The following is a 16,709-nucleotide window of genomic DNA, read 5'->3' as shown; positions in this document are numbered from 1 at the left end:
TCATTCTCATTTTAAGCCTGTCAGTAATTTTTTTCACTCTAAAGACCCGAGTTAATCAGACTGTAGCCACAAACAGGCTTGGGTAGCAAAGGAGTATCAATTTCTGACAGCTGCATTGGCAATCTAGAAACAAAGCTTAAATTAGAAGCTGACACTAATTTTACTTAATGGCAACCAAAAATGATGACTAGAAAAATATAATGATTCCACTTCAGCACATTTTTAGGATATTTTTTCTTAGTTCAACCCTATGTATGCCAGCTCAGAGGAATATGTGGAACTCCACTTACAGGATTTCGCCTCATTCTCGAACACTTCTTTGTAATTTTACCAACTGGGCACCCACTAACACTTGCTGCAATATAATTTTTTCATCTTCCAGTGAAGGCAACATAAAACGCAGTATTAAGATCCAGTTGCGGTGATTATGTACTGAAAATCAAGAAAAAAGTGCTTGGAGATGTGACATTTTAAAGCATCTCTGTAAGTTTAATTTTTAAAGGACAGAATGAGGCATAAAAAATCCTTCCCATACTATAAGGTATGCATATCACTTGTACAAGAAAAACCCAAATAAAATGATCAATCGAAGTGACTAAAAAGGTGTGAAAACAGTGCAAGCTGGAATTGCTGGAGACTGGCTGAGGTCTTGGAGACATCATTTTTTTCTTTTGAGTGAATTCTGCTATGTCCTTTGCCTTTAAAATAACAGTGCAATTTGCTTTTCTGATTTCATTGGAAAGCACTTACTAAATAGTTCTGCCAATAAGAGCATTCAGAACCGTGCTCTAGTCACTCTCCTGAAAGGCAAACACGGCCTCTCTACTGCTAAGAGTAGAATGGGATGACATCAGGCAAATGCAACCAGCAAAAACCCCAAATCCTGTTTTGAGCGAAAGTTCACTCTGACAGAAATGCAAAGCTAAAAGAACCCCTGAAGTGATAACACACATGTTGATTGGCTTTGATAGAGAATGTTTTCCAACACTTTTGGGGAGGTATCAATAGGATCATGAAATTTGGTGAATGTGTAACAATGGCAAAAAGTGATGAGTGTAATGTCAGAAATTTAATACAGAAAGGACTTCTACAAACTCCACCTTTCACAAGCAATCCTCTTCTTAGTAAAGGGCTGCAGGATCAAAGTATAAAAAGTATATATAGTCAAATAATTTTTGAGAGATACTGAGCTTTATGTATATAATTCTTTCTGTGGGAACAAGTCTCTAAATTGTGTGGTACTGGTTGGTGCGGCCAGTCCCCAAGAGCATTAATATTTTGAAGCCTTGATTCTATAGACCACTGGCTTCCCATAAGGGTCTATACAAATTACTCAAGACTTTGTGGGGTTTTGAAATGGCTACACTGTATAAAAATGTTTTTGTATTTATTTTTTAAAAAATTATCTTTACAAAACAACTTTTCCCTTTTTTTCTTTTTCTTTTTTTTTTCTTAAAGATATCATTATCTACAGGAACCCATAAAAATTTTTCCATATTTACATCTAGATAGCTAATCATTGACAAATATAATATCGTGAAATAAAATATTGAAAGTGAATATCCAACTTTTTAAATAGACATTTGGCTCACAGCATAAACAACAGAGAAAACAAATGAACAGAACAAACAAACAAACAAAAAGATCTGCTCTTCTTACAGGCCTGATCTTTTTCTATCTCTTAAAAAAAAAATGAAAAAAGGAAAAAAAGTATATCGGTGGGACCAAACATGCCGCTTCTAAGCAGAATGCCAGCAACAAACTGCTCCCATCCAGCACCTCACACCGAAAAACCGAGTTCTCTGAAGGTCATGTGAGTGGTTGCTGAGACACACGAGTGCCCAGTGGATGCAGGACTGGCACGTGTCCCCCACGCTGCTCCTAATGCATTGCCTGCATTGCTTTGAGGAGACAATGGCCCCCACACTCCCCTTCTTTTGCTCTCCCAAGATGCAGTTTAGCTCTGCTCTTAACTGATATATTTGGTCATTGATGCAGGGAGGTGTTAGGTTGCGGTAGGAGCTGACAGTGGCGCCTCTCGCTTCCAAGGACATGTTTGCTCTCTGTTCCCTCCTGCCCAAACACGCTGCCCCACACAACCATTCACACAGAGGGCCAGGTCCTCTCCAGGGGAACAGAGCAGTGTGGCACACAGTCCCTCGCGACCCCCTTTGGAAAATATGCCTTCCTGGCACATCCCTTTCGCCAGCAGTGCGGGAAGTGCTGAGGAAGAGGAGGAGGAGGAGCCCACACAGCCAGACAGGGCCAGGCTGCCAGCCTGGGCCAGCGTGGTCTCTGCTGAAAGGCTGCTGCCTGCAGCTGGAGTGCAAACTGGGACTTGGAGGCCTATGGGGAATGCAGAGCTCCTCAAAATGGGCTCCATTTCCCTGGTGGGCACAAATTCTCTAAAATCCGGGCCTTCTGTTTGTTGTCATGTATTGGGACACGTGCTACAGCTACTGTAATAAGAACTCAAACTATGCTATATTTCCACACATCCACTCACACTTGCAAACACCCCCTCACACACACATATGTGTTGGCAGGATATATCAGCATTCATATAAAGCTTTGGAACTTTTATCCCTCAGCATTAAGAGCAAAAGCTACTTAACTGGTACCTTACTGTTAACTGCAAATGTTCTTCAGAAGCAGCATTTCCTTAGATAACTTTCTTCTGTAAATATCACAGTGACCATAATATATCACTAAATGTATTTTGCTGAAGTGTGCAGCCAATAACCCTGGCTATATATATATATTTATATAATTCCACCCACCCCCAAATCTCTTTAAAGAAAGTCTGTAAAAGCCGGTGTTGCAGTGTGAAAGCTTCCTTGAGCATAGGAGTTTAAACAATGTACCTCACCATAAAAAGGAAAGAGAAACAAATTAAACAGCTGTAGGCGCATTATCCCATACTTCTACAGTGTTGTGTCTAAATGCTGTGCTGGCTTGAGAAAGAGTCTGTGCACAAGTCAATCTGTCTTAAAATACTGCTGTAAATATTGTCATTGGTTTGGTTCTACAGTTGTGTTCTCCTCTTCATCCTTCTTGGGCTTCCCTTTCTCCTCCTCCTCTTCCCTGATGGCCTGGATTTGTTCTGAAGATTGGTGCAGTGGGGATTGCTCTGCCCCTTGCTTCTCTGACCCAGCTAACCTCTCCTCATCCTCAATTACTTTCTTCCACATTTTATGGTTCTGAAGCAGGTGCTGAGTGATCTGACAGTAGATTTTCCTCCTCTTGAACTTCTTCTTTCCTGTAAAACACCACGTGACATTAATGTACTGGTTTCTGTGAGAGAAGGAAAAGGGACTGAAGGTGTAGGAAGTAGACAGAGTGTACTATGACACATAGGAACTGGACTAACAGAATTTTAAAACCACAAATTCAAACTGTCTTAAAATTCAGAAAGCTACACCTCTCCAGACCTTTGGGAAAGCAAACTGGTTTCCTGCACAGTTTGAGCCCCAGCTTCATCCTATCCCAGGTTGCATGTTGTGCCTGACTATGCTGCTCACAGAGGCATCTGGTGCTTGAATGATTATGCATAAAGCGTGTTGCTGAGCTGTTTCTGCTCATTTAATATCAAGTACTTAAAGACTCTGATCAGCCTCCTTCATAACAAACATTATTAAATTCTGTGCCCTCCCCACACCCAGTGGATTCCTGCTGTTTGTCTGAGGGAAAAAGAATTGTTTTCTCCACATTTTACCTCTGAGCTGAGCTGTAGAAGGATGATGAATGTAGGGTTACTAATGAAGCATTAGTGATCAAAGGAGGGAACCCACTCCTATGTTCCGTTTTCAGAGATCTACTATTCTACCATTGCAGTGGAGGTGACCTTGAAGCTTTAGCACAACATTGCTTTGGCAGCAGTCTCACCACTGAAGAAGTATTCATATAGCCAAACACTATCAGGGAGCTCAATGTCTTATTTTGAAGCATCAGTCCCCTGCTGTTAACCTATAAAGTGTTTTTGTCACTGGTGGTTCTCATGGCTCCTGGCACAGCTGCACTACAAGTGTTTTGCTGTCTGAAGGGTGTTTTGTTCTGTCAATATAGTCTGTCCAACACAGATTGTTAACTCCTTAACAGTACAAAGCTGGAAAATTTTCCCTGGTCATTAACAGTGCCACTGGCAGTCGCAGAACTGAAATAACAACCCCTCCAAAGACAACTGCTGATTTCTTTTTTAAAGAATGTGACGTAGAGGAATGTTTTGTACCAAATAAATTTGCGTGGATTAGTATTTGCAGGTTGCCTAAAGTATGTCTGTGTCAGGATCCAAAACGTTTAGCCCTTGAAGCTTTTGAACTGGAAACAAAGAGCTTTTCACTGAGCACAGACCAAATCCAGCTCAATCCTTCATTAGAAAGCCCTTGGTTCCCTGTAGGAAACCTTCAGGTTTAGCACTAATAAGAAGCCCCTACCCTGCCAATGCCTCAAGCAGGACATTCTCTCCTGGGTTTCCTGAGTGACCCCACATCTTGTTGCTCTCTGCAGACACCACTGAGCAGTTGCTGTGGTGTTAAAATTTGTCTGAATCACTGAAGACCGAGATTGTTTCATTCTTCTACTTGCATGAGACCTTCAGTGAAAGTACATGCTCCTGAGCAGTAACAAATATTATTTCAAGCTACCTTAAGGTTTTATAACTCTTAAATTTATGTCAACTGCTTCAGTGAATTATCAGGACCTAGTCGAAGTGTTTTCTGCTGCAATTATATTTCTATCTGCCTGAAAGGCATTTCCACCAAGAAAAAGATTTTTACTAACATCTATACAACTCTTCATATCTATGCATCTGACATTTCAACCTTTTATTTTGTTTCACTGAGAAAGTTTAGAACATCCAAAATTTTGTTGATCATTATATAAATTTCTTACTACCTGTAACCCCCCCTATATTGACACAAAATATGTCACAGATTCCTGATTCAGACCCACAGTCACAGAGAATTTAGGGAACCTGAAGAAAACAGTTTGTAACACATTGGCATGATTGTGAAGATTAGCAGCCTACATTTGGTAAGAAGGAAGTAGGAAGAATTTGTTGGATATTTCACAATTTCTGATACATTCATTTTTAAAGTTTTGAAAACCGTAGCCTAAAAACACCAGGCTGACTAGTAAAGTTCTATAGCAGAGTAGAATGTGAAAAAGAAAACAGGAAAAAACTAAAAAGGAAAACAGAAATCAACTAAAAATGGTCTTTTTTCAATGTGACAACAGTTAATAAAGATCAGTGCTTTTAACCTGAAAAAAGCATAGTTGGACTCTGCTAGTGGTGATACAGAAGATAAGTATACAGAGATATGAGATGAAAGGAAACTGGGGATTTTAAAGGTGAGACAGTCCAGTGGATATATGAGAACACCCTTCATCTTTCTTTTTAATACAGCAATAAACATTTCAGACTTTGAAGTCTGTGTTGGTTACCTATCACATACACTTTCCTCCTGGTAGGCAATTCCATAAAGGCCAATCTGCCACAAACATGTGGCTCTGCCTGCTATTACAAAACTGAGAGACTATAAGGTGCTAAAATCAACCTGTGTGTGTCTTATATTACTTAATGTTTGCTGTTCTCAACATTTTTAGTGCATGAGAACCTGCTAAACCTAACACACATGCAAGTGTGTGTGAACAACAGCAAGGATTTCTTAAATACAAACTATATTCCTCTGGATTTTACTAGGGATAAAAGGTTAATTCTGTACATCAGGAGACATAGGCTTTAGTTGCTCGTGTGACTTATTGCAATCATCAAATCTTTCTGCTTCTCAGTTTCCTCAGCAGAAAACAGGGATGATATTCAGGTAATGGAGGGCATGAAAACGTGTGGGAAAGAACAGAGAAAGTGAGGCTGTTAAAAGAAAAAGCTCTTTATCGATATTTCACTAGCACACTTAGGGCTGGTGCTTCCTAGAAGAGGAGAGAGAAGAAGATGACCTAGAGGAAGGAAATAAAAGAACCATAGTAGAAAATTCAGAGGGAGAAAGAACGTGAAAGAAATAAAAAGGTAAAGCATGCAGCATTAAACAGATAAAAGAAATAGGTCTACAGTTGCAGCCTTTTCTCTTAAAGATCACTTCCCATGAGTGCCTGGAACCTCCTTTCAAAGTAAAAAGCTTTCCTCTCAGTATGACAAGTACTGGCACCGTGTTCCTTCTGGAGGAGAGGCAGGAAACTATCAGCTTTAGTTACTGATTAGCCAGAAGGGCCAAGTGATGCAGCTCCCAGCACACAACACAGCCACGCTCAGAGCCAATTCTCTCATCACTCTTCTCCACACATTACCTTGGAGAGGTTTGCATTAAAATACTTCCCCTGCTAAAAACTCTTTTACTGCACCAGCACCTCAGACCCTCATGCCATAGTAATTAATGGAAATGGTGAGTGTTTTCCTTGAAAAATTTTCTCCAAATCATCCTTTATTCAACTGAAATTGTTGCAGTCTACTAACACCAGTCCTGAAAAAGTCTAAAAAGCCCTCATGTAGAGATGGATGATCCACCACCAGAAACCTCAACTGAAGGTAGAAATGTATAGTAGATATGAACTGCACAGGTCCTGAAACCATGGAGCATCTCCATTACCAACATAACTGGCTACATGCCAGCGTCTCCAAGGACAGCACAGACTCACTGTCACTCTGGAGAGGCCTGTGTTGAACCTGACCAGCTCACAGTCTCTGCTTAGTTTTTTGGTCACAATATGGAACTTGTTCTGTTGAAAGATATAAGCGTGAACAACTTACTGGATTCAGTATTTTCACAAGTTTCCATTTCCGCTGTTTCTTCCTCTTCTTGCTCATCAGTGTCTCCTGATTCATCACTATCTTCTATCCACTTTCCTGGCATCAGCCCCGCTGAGTCATAGGAGTTACATAGTGGTCCCACAATGTGAGTGATGAAAGATTCCTGGAGGTGTGCCAGCTGAGGGGCAGAGCGGTCCATGAAAGGACTGATTGGCAAGCCCAGGCTGGCCTCTTCATCACCCTGGAGATGGAAAAGAGCAGTAACTTCTCTGAAGTAAATGAAACAAAACTGTGTGATAAAAAGGTAAAGCACATCCAACCAATTAAAAATGATGAAAGAAAAACAACTGAACTCCAATGCCACTTCCATAGCACGCCAGCATGACATTGCCACAGTGCCATCATGTCAAATGGTTAATCAAAGTCACAGCTCTTTTCTTGTGACAGGACCCACTACTGACAGTGTGAATTGATCAAGGATGTTTTTGATCAAGGATGAATTGATGGCTGTGTAGAATGTTGCCCATTGCTCTTGTCCTGTACTTTACATTGTGAGTGTGAAAATTTGAAAATTTTTATTTTATTTCTTTCTTCGCATTATTTAAAAAAACATCCCTTCTGATTTTGTGATTCTTAGTTCCCAGTAACCTTGTAGTCAGCCACCTGTTTACATGGAATGAGACTGAACTTCTACAAGCAAAGGCTATCTCACTGAACTAGTTTTCTTACTAATCTTTTCCTTACTACACATAGCATGGGGACCCCTGGTGGCCTAGTGGTTAGCGTGCAGGACTCTCACCTCTGCAACCCAGGTTCGAATCCAGCCAGTCCCCCGGGCAGATGGAGTCCGTTAGGCCTGTGAGGCCATCCATCTATGAGAAGGTCACTCTAAACAAACCTACGTCCTGAGGACCTCACTGCCATTGTCCAAGCTTGCTTGGCCCCGGCAGATGAACCTTAGGATTAAAGGGTGGGCTCAGTTCAGCGCAGGCTGTGTCTCTCACCTAAAAAATCCATTGCGCAGGCTGGAAAGGTAAAAGACCTTTCCCCAAATCTTCGTTCGCGAAGATGGGCCATTATTATTATTATTACACATAGCATGGAGATCTGGGTTTTGAGTCATAAGTATTAGTTTCCTGGGACTATTAGAATGATCCCTATGAAAGCAAGGATTGCTCAAAAGCAGTAAACCTTTCCCATGAAGCTTTTTGTTAGCTTTTCTTGGAGAGAGAGGGTAGAGAGAAGGTAGAGGAAGACTTTTTTCTTTCTCCTCTCATGATGTAAATAAAGTAAAACTTTATTGCAGAACCAAATCTGATACACTTACAGCAAAGCTTCTGGTGACATCACTGAGTTGTCAGCTGAGTAGACATGACAAGACCAGATGCCATCTCTCCAAGAAAAAAATCTAATTTACCTAATCAAGCTTGATATATAAATTAATGCTTCAATACAATACAGAGTTCTATATCTGAGAATATAGTTTAGAATTTGGAGATACATTTTCAGTTTCCATCACTTTACAGATTTATCTCCTTGTAAAGTAAATTTCCCAAAAGTCATGGACTTTGTATCTAGTCAAAACTGCGTCTGTATCTGTATTTGGTGAAGGCCTAAGAATGAGAGCTACATTTTGGAGCATGTACAGTAAATGGCTCACTTCCTTGTGTTTTGTTTGTTGCTTTTTTAATAACCCACCCCTAAATGTTATGTTCAATCATTAGACACAAAATACTATTGTTGACAAAACACTGAAACATGCCATCCATTCTTCAAATAGCAAACAAATTAAGAAGAGGTGGCAGCTTGGTCTTCTTTACAGCAGCATATGTGAGATTTCCTGTTTGGAAGCTGTCAGTAGTGGGAAGAATGCTGGTTGTTGAAATGTTTACAAGTTCTTTTTTCATATTCTGTTAAAACATGATTTATTATGTGAAAAGTCTTGCAGTGTGTTTTTTGTTTCTATTTAATACGTCTAACCTGTCTTCAAACAAGTATGCTGAGCATGTGAAGGGAAGAGAAGGAAACCTCCTGTAACAATATGACACTGGATTTTGGATATTTCCATACAACACATTTTTAATAGAGTTTTATTTATATGGGAGTGAAATTCTTCAAATGAATTGGAGTTTATTAAAAGAAAGATATTTTATGATTTTCACAGCATAGGTTGAATTTACATATGTATGTTTTTTGATAATAATTCCAGGGAAATTCAAACTTTCCATAACATTCTCCCTTTTAGAAATGAGAATATGAAGACTTTTCCCTTCTCAGAAAAAATCTGATGATCAAAAGCATGGTGAACATGGTTTGATACACCTCTTGCAGCATATCACATGAAAGAAACACAGATTTTAACCTAGGTTAAATGAATTGAGAATCTAACTGATCCTTCTTAATGCCAAAAGTAAGTCCAAATCCAAAAAAGAAAATGTTCTGAGTCCCATTTCTGAATGATGGAAAATAACCCAGATTCCTATTGTGGAACAGATAATATGGTATCTTCCCACACATGTATCCTCTGAAGCTTAATTCACTATCCAACACTTAGAGCAGTTACTTCCCTCTGACACTATTTATGTTTGATCAAAGGAAAGGCATATCATTACATCTAACTAACAGGTTTTGTCTGCATGCAGCAGTCACCCACATAAGGTATGATCATCACCAGAATTGTGAAGTACAATTCATTTGGACAGTTGTAACGAAGAAGAAAAGCATTTCCTGAAAGAAAATTTGGGAGATGAAGGTTGTTTTGGGACACACTCCCTTTCTTTAAGGAAAAAATGAAAAGAAAAATGGAACCAACTACATTTGTAATAGGCGTAAGGTTCATTGTTTTTTTTGGTGTTTTTTTTTTTTTTTCCTCAGGAGATCTCCAGTAAATGAAGGAGCTTCAGGTCAATGTCTGAATTTTGTCCCTTTTCCCACTTCTTTACATACTCCAGAAGACAGCAGTAAATCCTGCTTGTTTTTTTTCCAAACTGTAAGTGCAGGAAATTTAAAGGAAGCTGAAAAGGCTTTAAAAGGGATTAGTCTGTGACTACAAGTTACTGCACAGCCTCCCCAAGAAGTCTATGGGATGTCTGGTTCAGTAATTTTGCCTGTTTGCTTCATCTGGAAAAGACAGGATGTGGAGTTTAATCTAACTAGCCCATTCAAAATATGTTCCCACTCAGGAAACAGAGGAATAGTGTGGGAACAGCCCTGACCCTTGCACTCAGCAGGGCTAAATAGGTTATAATGAGAAAAGGTTCAATTAAGGGCTCCCTTACACCTAGAAAGAGAGGACCAGTGCCTGGCTGTACTCCCAGGTCTTGGTAAATCAATCTGTGGCTGTCCTCCTTCCTTGTGCTACCATCAGCAGAGCCTTGCATAATTAGTGCAGTTGTACTGACAAACCTTCTGAAAGCTGGAAGTGTTGTCTTAAAAAATAACAAATGAGTCAGGATCAATGTGTCGGGAGTTTGTGATAAACTGAAAGTCAATGTTACAGTTGTGCTCAGCACCATAAAGGTTTTGTGCGTGTGTGAACAGAGATGTGGCCCACGGGGAAGCTAAAATAATTCCTCTGCTCTGTTTAGATCATCTCAACAAGGATGTTGTGTCCACTTTTGGAGACTACGTGTCAATAAAAGTGTGAGACACCTGGAGTGAGTGCAGAAGAGAGCCATGAGAACTGGCTGATATCTTGAAAGGACTTAGAAGGAAGGATGAAAAGCCAGTTTGCATGAAAGAACACTGAAAGGGAGACGTGATGACTGAAAACAACAAAAAAAAAGAGGAATGGAACATTTGTTCACCATGACCACTGTATGGATAGACTAAAACAATTAAGCCTTGTACAAATATCATCATCAGAGGTCTTTGAGGACACACCAGAAGCTTCAGTGACAAGGGAGTTTTACTGGTCCGGCAAAAGAATGGATTAGTGTTAACTCTAGCCATCCTCTTCTCCCCTATCTCTGTATTTTTTACTTATCACCAGCATTATCATGCTCCAGGGCTGTTTAACACCAGACATGCAAACAACAGATACCACTGTGGACACGCTTTTATTTACCTGTTCATAAAACTCATTGACGATGCCTTCTGTCCACTGCAGATGCAAATCTTTGCATTTTGCAGGCCCGTTTATGTCGGCCAGTTTGATGCACATTTGGCAAACCAGCAAGCGGTCGTTCTCGTTAGTCCAGTCAATTCCAACATCATCATTCACCTAGTGGACAGAAAAAAGAAAACCATGACAGTAATCCTGGGCAAAAGGATGCATCCACAGAGGAAGTTCAGCCCTGGGATATTGCACAATATATTTAGCTTTTGAACAAAATCACAAACGAAACCCCAGGCTGAAATTAACAATCAGCTGTAGGGCAATATGTAAAAAAAAAAAAACAGGTGAAAACCAAAGAGCATTGAGATGAATAATGGAAAATCAGTATTTGCTAGGACAACCAAAAAGTGCAATCTTTCCATGACATTTTCCAAGAAGTTAATATCTAATTGGTGTACAAAGATAAATTACCATCAAATGCCATGTTGATTTAATTGCAGCGTGAAGACGCAGGTAACAAGCTTATTTCCCTATTTAATCTAGTATGGCTGAAATTATTTCATAGAATCACAGAATCAGCCAGGTTGGAAAGGACCTCTGAGATCATGAAGTCCAATCCTTCATTTTTTTTTTTAAATTTTTTTTTTTTTGGGGGGAAATCCAGTCTGGGTTTTCCCCTATTCTGTACTCCAGAAAAATCCAGTCCAGGTTTTCCCCCATTCCGTACTCCAGACAAAATCCAGTCTGGGTTTTCCCCCATTCTGTATGCCAGATAAAATGCACTCTGAGTTTTCCCCCATTCTGTACTCCAGGCAAAATCCAGTCTGGGTTTTCCCTGATTCTGCACTCCACTGGAAATCCAGTCCCCCAGTCCCTCAAAGCGGCCCCAGGATGCCCTGACAGAGGCACCACAAGATGTGAACCCCCCAAGGTGACACCAGAACAGTGTTTTATTTATTGCTGTCATACCAGACTGCTACTCAGTCTACAGCTCAAAGATGTCGAGGGAGCTGGTTTTGCAAAGATAGTTCCACATAAGTGTTTCATTAGCAGTACATACCTCCTCAGCATGTTGGCTAAAGGACAAATTAACCAGCAACAAGGAAGTCAAAACTTATTTGTCTTCTAAAAGACCAGTATCTATATCCTAAATAAAACAAGTCATTTTACCAAAGGGTAGCTGAAGATTAGAGGTTTGGAAACTCCCTCCACGGGTTCCTATGACCTGGGATGTTTATTTATGTATTTTATCTAGTGATTATGTGTATCCAAAACACATGGAACTGCCCAGAGAGTAGGGAGCAGAACCTGGGACTTCCTCTTGCTTGGAGATCACTAGGCAATAAATTGAAGGACTTCCACAAGCTCTCCATGAACTTCTCCTGAGACACCAGAATGCCCAGTGAGCACAGCTCCTTTCCCCAGAGTTTGGAATTAGCTGGAGGTTAAAAGTCCTGCTACAGGTGAAGAACTGACTGTGATTCTTCTCAAAGACAAGTGGTAATTATATTCCACACATTCTGGGGAAGTGCTCAGCCAAAGAGTTATTGTACAAAAACACTGCAGCAGCAATGCTTCCTCTGGCTGCATTTCAGAAGGGACAAAGCAGCAACTTCCCACTTGTTCAGAACTCTTCCCAGCTTTGTTTTCAAAATAAGATCTAATCCAAATGTTCCAAGAGCCCTAAAATTCCTGAATTAAATTTTATTTGGAGTCTCAAAGTTTTATACCAAACAATGCAGTGCTTAGGTCCCTTAGGTCTAATTCCTTACGTATCAGCCTGTGAAAAAAAATAAAAATACTATGCAATATGCTACGAAAAACAAATTAATTTTCTGTGAGCAAAAGTTTGACTGGGCTAAGTATAACTCCCAACCTAGTCCAGAAAGGAAGATGAAACAAGTGGTCTTATTTAGTGCTCAGAACTAGTTACATTTTACTGTTTATTCACACATCTGATTCTGGACCAATGTGTGATCATAGAATCAAGTCACACCTCTTCAGAAGACATCAGGGAAACACCCCCAAAAGATGCCAGCCAGCGAAGCTGAAAACCATCTTTGCACATTTTTATACAGAGGAATATGCACTCTCTTACAAAGGAAATTGTAACCATAACAAAACAAAACAAAAAATCACCAAGTTATTAGCGCAGGGGTACTAAAATATTTGTTAACACAGTGAAAGTGAGAATAGTCAACCCGTGAGGCTAGAATTTTATTGTTCATAGGTCAATATATAAACATAGCATATTTACTAGAAACTCAAAATCTGAGCTGTTGACATTAAGTCAAAACTTTCTTGGCCCAAGAACTCACCTTTTATTCCTACCTTTTTCCTTTTTGCTATTTTTCCCTTTTGCTATTTTTCCCATACCTCTCACAACAAAATCAAAGCATCACAGGAAGATTAAGGTTGGAAGGTACCTTTGGAAATACTCTAGTCCAACTCCCCAGCTCAAGGCAGGCCCAGCTAGAGCAAGCTGCTCAGCATCATATCCAATTTAATTTTGAATATCTTCAAGAAGGAAAACTCCACAACCTCTCTGGGCAACCTCTTCCAACGTACAATCCCCATCAGAGGAAACGTGTATTTTCTTATTTTTAAATGGGAATTCCTGTATTCCAGCTTGTGCCCATTGTCTCTTATCCTGTGACCAAATACTACTGAGAAGAGTCTGGCCCCTTTGGCTTTACTCTGCCTATCAGGTAATTACACACATAGTTGCATCCCATCAGGTGCCATGGACTTGTCTATGTCCAGTTTGTTCAAGTGCTTCCTATCCAATGCCATTCCCTTAGGATAAGTCTTCACCAGTCCCGACTTTCTTGCACACCCCAGGGACCTGGAATTCACAAAGCCAGGTCTTAGTCACATGGACTGAGCCTGCAAAAGCATTGAGCACTTCAGCCTTTTACATTTCCAAAAGGTCTGCAATACCACTTTCACTGCCATTAGCCACATTTTCCCATCTCAGCCTTTATTCCTAAAATATCTCCTAGTGTGGTAGGGGATAACTTCTACTGTCCACATAATTTCCAAAGCTCAAATCCCTCCTTGAATCACAAGCCTTAATTGTCAAGCTTGCAATAGTTGAAAATGGATGGAAAGTTGTTGTGCTGTGACTGGATGGAACTTCCACATCCTCTGTCAGCAGAGCAGTGAGCCCACGTGATGAGGGCTTTGCTTTTGGTGTACATGGTCCAATATAATTAATGTCAGAGAGCAGCGAGTGTTCCAATGCATCAACACCATCAAAGTGTCAGACAGCGAGCTTCCTTCACTATTTCGTGGTGGTGCTTTCCAGACTGCAAGTTTTCCGGTGTGACAATGATTACATTACACTGACTTCAGTACAGAAGTGTCACTCTGACCACAGACTCAATATACTAAACTATGGTTCAGGAACCTAATCAATAACGGGATCATTCAGAGCTTAATTTCTCAGTTACAGCACCTTCACCCCATACACGAACATCTTAGGACTGCTCTAAGTCCATGTTGGTACAAAACAGTTTTTGCCAGCCAAACATAAATAATCTCTTTTTTGAAGCAGTGATTACTGCTGGAAAACCAGACTCAGTCACCAGCACTGGTTAATATGTGCACCTTCTCTTCCACTTTTAGTCCATGCATGCCCATTTGACTGTTCAAGCAATAAGGAGAAAGAAGGAGGTTAATAAATGTCCTTTCAAATCGATAGTGAGCTGGCAGGATGTGGCTGTTCTCCTATTTATCTGCAGTCTCAGGCATCACCTTGCTTGGTTACAACACCTAGCATTGTGCTGACTGATTGATTTAAGACAAGTTTATTTTTCAATATCTACAGTTTACACCTAGTACTTTGGCCAAGCTTGTCCTCTTCCACAGTTAAGACATTTAATCTTTGTGACAAAACCACACTAATCACTGGTTTAGCCTGTCCTTTTTCATTCCTTACTTATGTTCACAGAAGTGATGGTTTCGGTCCAAGCTGCCAAATTCAAAGGATGTATTCAGACAGCCTAAATTCCTTTATTGTCATTGTAGCCCTGACACACAATAATCTGGCAATATTGTTCAGTACTTTATGAGGAAATCAGGGTAATGAAAATGATCCCAGAGTTTAAAATTAAGAGCTAAAGAAACCCCCCCTGACATTACTGGATGTTTGGGAAATGACTAGCAGGGGTACAGAAGAAGCTCAGACTTTTACAGATCTAGAAATCAGTTCTCTGTCTACCCTGGACAATAATTTAAGGTCTTTCTTTACAGCTTCTTAAAGCCTAATGTAGAGAGAAATGTTACAGAGAAATAGAAAAGAAAACCAGTTGTACATCTGGAGACTTCAAAGTTTCAGCATACCGGTCCATCCAAAGTCATACCACAAGAAAATATTTTATCTGTACCACCAAATCAGCTAGGAGGTCCTAGTCCTGGATAAGAAACACACTGTTCTTGGTGTTTCTCACAAGGAATAAGAAGGCAGTGGTAGCTCCAAAGGCAGGTACCTAGTTAACATGCCAACAGCTTTGATGGGTGATGGAGTTTATTAAAGTAACTTGATAGGAGGCCGTTTCCAATAAGTTAGGTTGAAACTGTAAATGAATTTTAAGAATAGTTTCTCCCAGAGTTTTGATTTTATACTCACTGAATGGACTGTGCAGGAAAGATCTTTAGTGACCCTTCTCTGGGGTTTACCCATTTGAAAGAAAATAGGAAAGAAAGATCATGCTTCCCTGCATTTGAAATTATAATTTCACAATTGTTATGATCTCCATGCCTTGACAATATAGCAGAATGATTAAATCAATACAAATTCACTGGAAGTATTTAGCCACTATGAAAATTCGTAAAAACCTTTGACTATTTTCCCTCGAGTCTTTTGCTAATAGGTCTTAAGTACTAGTGAACAAGAAAACAATGTTGAAAAGGAGGATGTAAGTGGGATTTACACTCAAATAGTCCATAATATCTTTAGCCTTAAACCACTTTCTGAAAACACTAAACATATATAAGAGAAGCTGTGCCACTAAATTTAAATAAGTAAAAAACAACAGAAAGGTCACAGTACTGTTGAACAGAATGTTTTACGGCAGTCAAAAGGACAATCAGAGGAAACAGCAACACAGCAGCCTTTCTAGAATTTTCGCTGTGATGTGGCCAAAACCACAATCTTTTCTGACCATCCACCAGAAACCCAAACCTGAACCTTACCTTGGCATTGAATCTGGCGACAAAATCAAAGTGTTTCTTCAGGTCAGTAGCCAAAATTGCCTCAATGACAAGGAAGCGAAAATGCTTGAACTCCACGTGGTCGAGGTTGACCAGGAAGTTGTACTCTGGCCTCGACATGAAAAGGTTCCAGGCAGCAGCGGCGTGGTGGTTCTCCAGGACGGAGCGGTCGTTGTACAGCACTGCCTGTGGAAGCAAGGAGGGCAATGGAAAGCTGAGAAACATCTTAGCAAAATCACAGCAGTGCAAAAATGGGATTGACATGGGGGTGATGCTCAAGGGAGGTTCAGGTTTGGTCATTTTGTTTGTTGAGGTTTTTTTTTTTTAAAAGAATTCCTCAAGGTCTGAGGATATGATTTGGGCAGGATTAATAACAGACACCGGCATTGTTGTGATGGTGATGATTTATTGAAAGATTGATTTGAAAAAATCTGGGTCTTTTATGCGCCAAGGTTTTTGCTTCCTGACTGAATTGTATCATATGACAACAGATTATTCTGTTTCAGGCCACAGATTAATGACTAATATAACATAGAGTTGTGTGCTTCCCTGTTTCTTAGAGCTAACCTCAGTTAACAGGGATTATTGTCTTTGGTAATTGCACCCGACAGCTGTGTCTGTGTCGGATCAATTCCAAACACAGACACAAGCAAAATTCCAGTTTGCAATCTGACA

At 40.1% G+C, this 16,709-nt stretch overlaps 1 protein-coding gene across 2 annotated transcripts in view; it reads right to left on the bottom strand.

The window, feature by feature from the left end:
- Nucleotides 1–255: 255 nt before the first annotated feature.
- The window catches only part of PDE3A (phosphodiesterase 3A), an 86,472-nt gene continuing 70,018 nt past the window's right edge, over nucleotides 256–16,709 (bottom strand). For both annotated transcript variants that reach the window (XM_027699724.1, XM_027699725.1), the window contains exons 12-15: nucleotides 16,017–16,220; nucleotides 10,830–10,985; nucleotides 6,764–7,004; nucleotides 256–3,259 (exon numbers count right to left, since the gene is read on the bottom strand). In XM_027699724.1, the coding sequence (XP_027555525.1) occupies nucleotides 3,012–3,259; nucleotides 6,764–7,004; nucleotides 10,830–10,985; nucleotides 16,017–16,220 (849 nt within the window). In that variant the 3' untranslated portion in view covers nucleotides 256–3,011. The remainder of the gene's footprint in view (nucleotides 3,260–6,763; nucleotides 7,005–10,829; nucleotides 10,986–16,016; nucleotides 16,221–16,709) is intronic.

The sequence above is a fragment of the Neopelma chrysocephalum genome, unplaced genomic scaffold (genome assembly GCF_003984885.1).
Source record: "Neopelma chrysocephalum unplaced genomic scaffold, ASM398488v2 Primary Assembly neopelma1_139, whole genome shotgun sequence".
In the NCBI taxonomy this organism is placed as follows: Eukaryota; Metazoa; Chordata; class Aves; order Passeriformes; family Pipridae; genus Neopelma; species Neopelma chrysocephalum.
The sequence above is the reverse complement of the archived record's forward strand: the minus strand, read 5'-3'. Positions and strand labels throughout refer to the sequence as shown.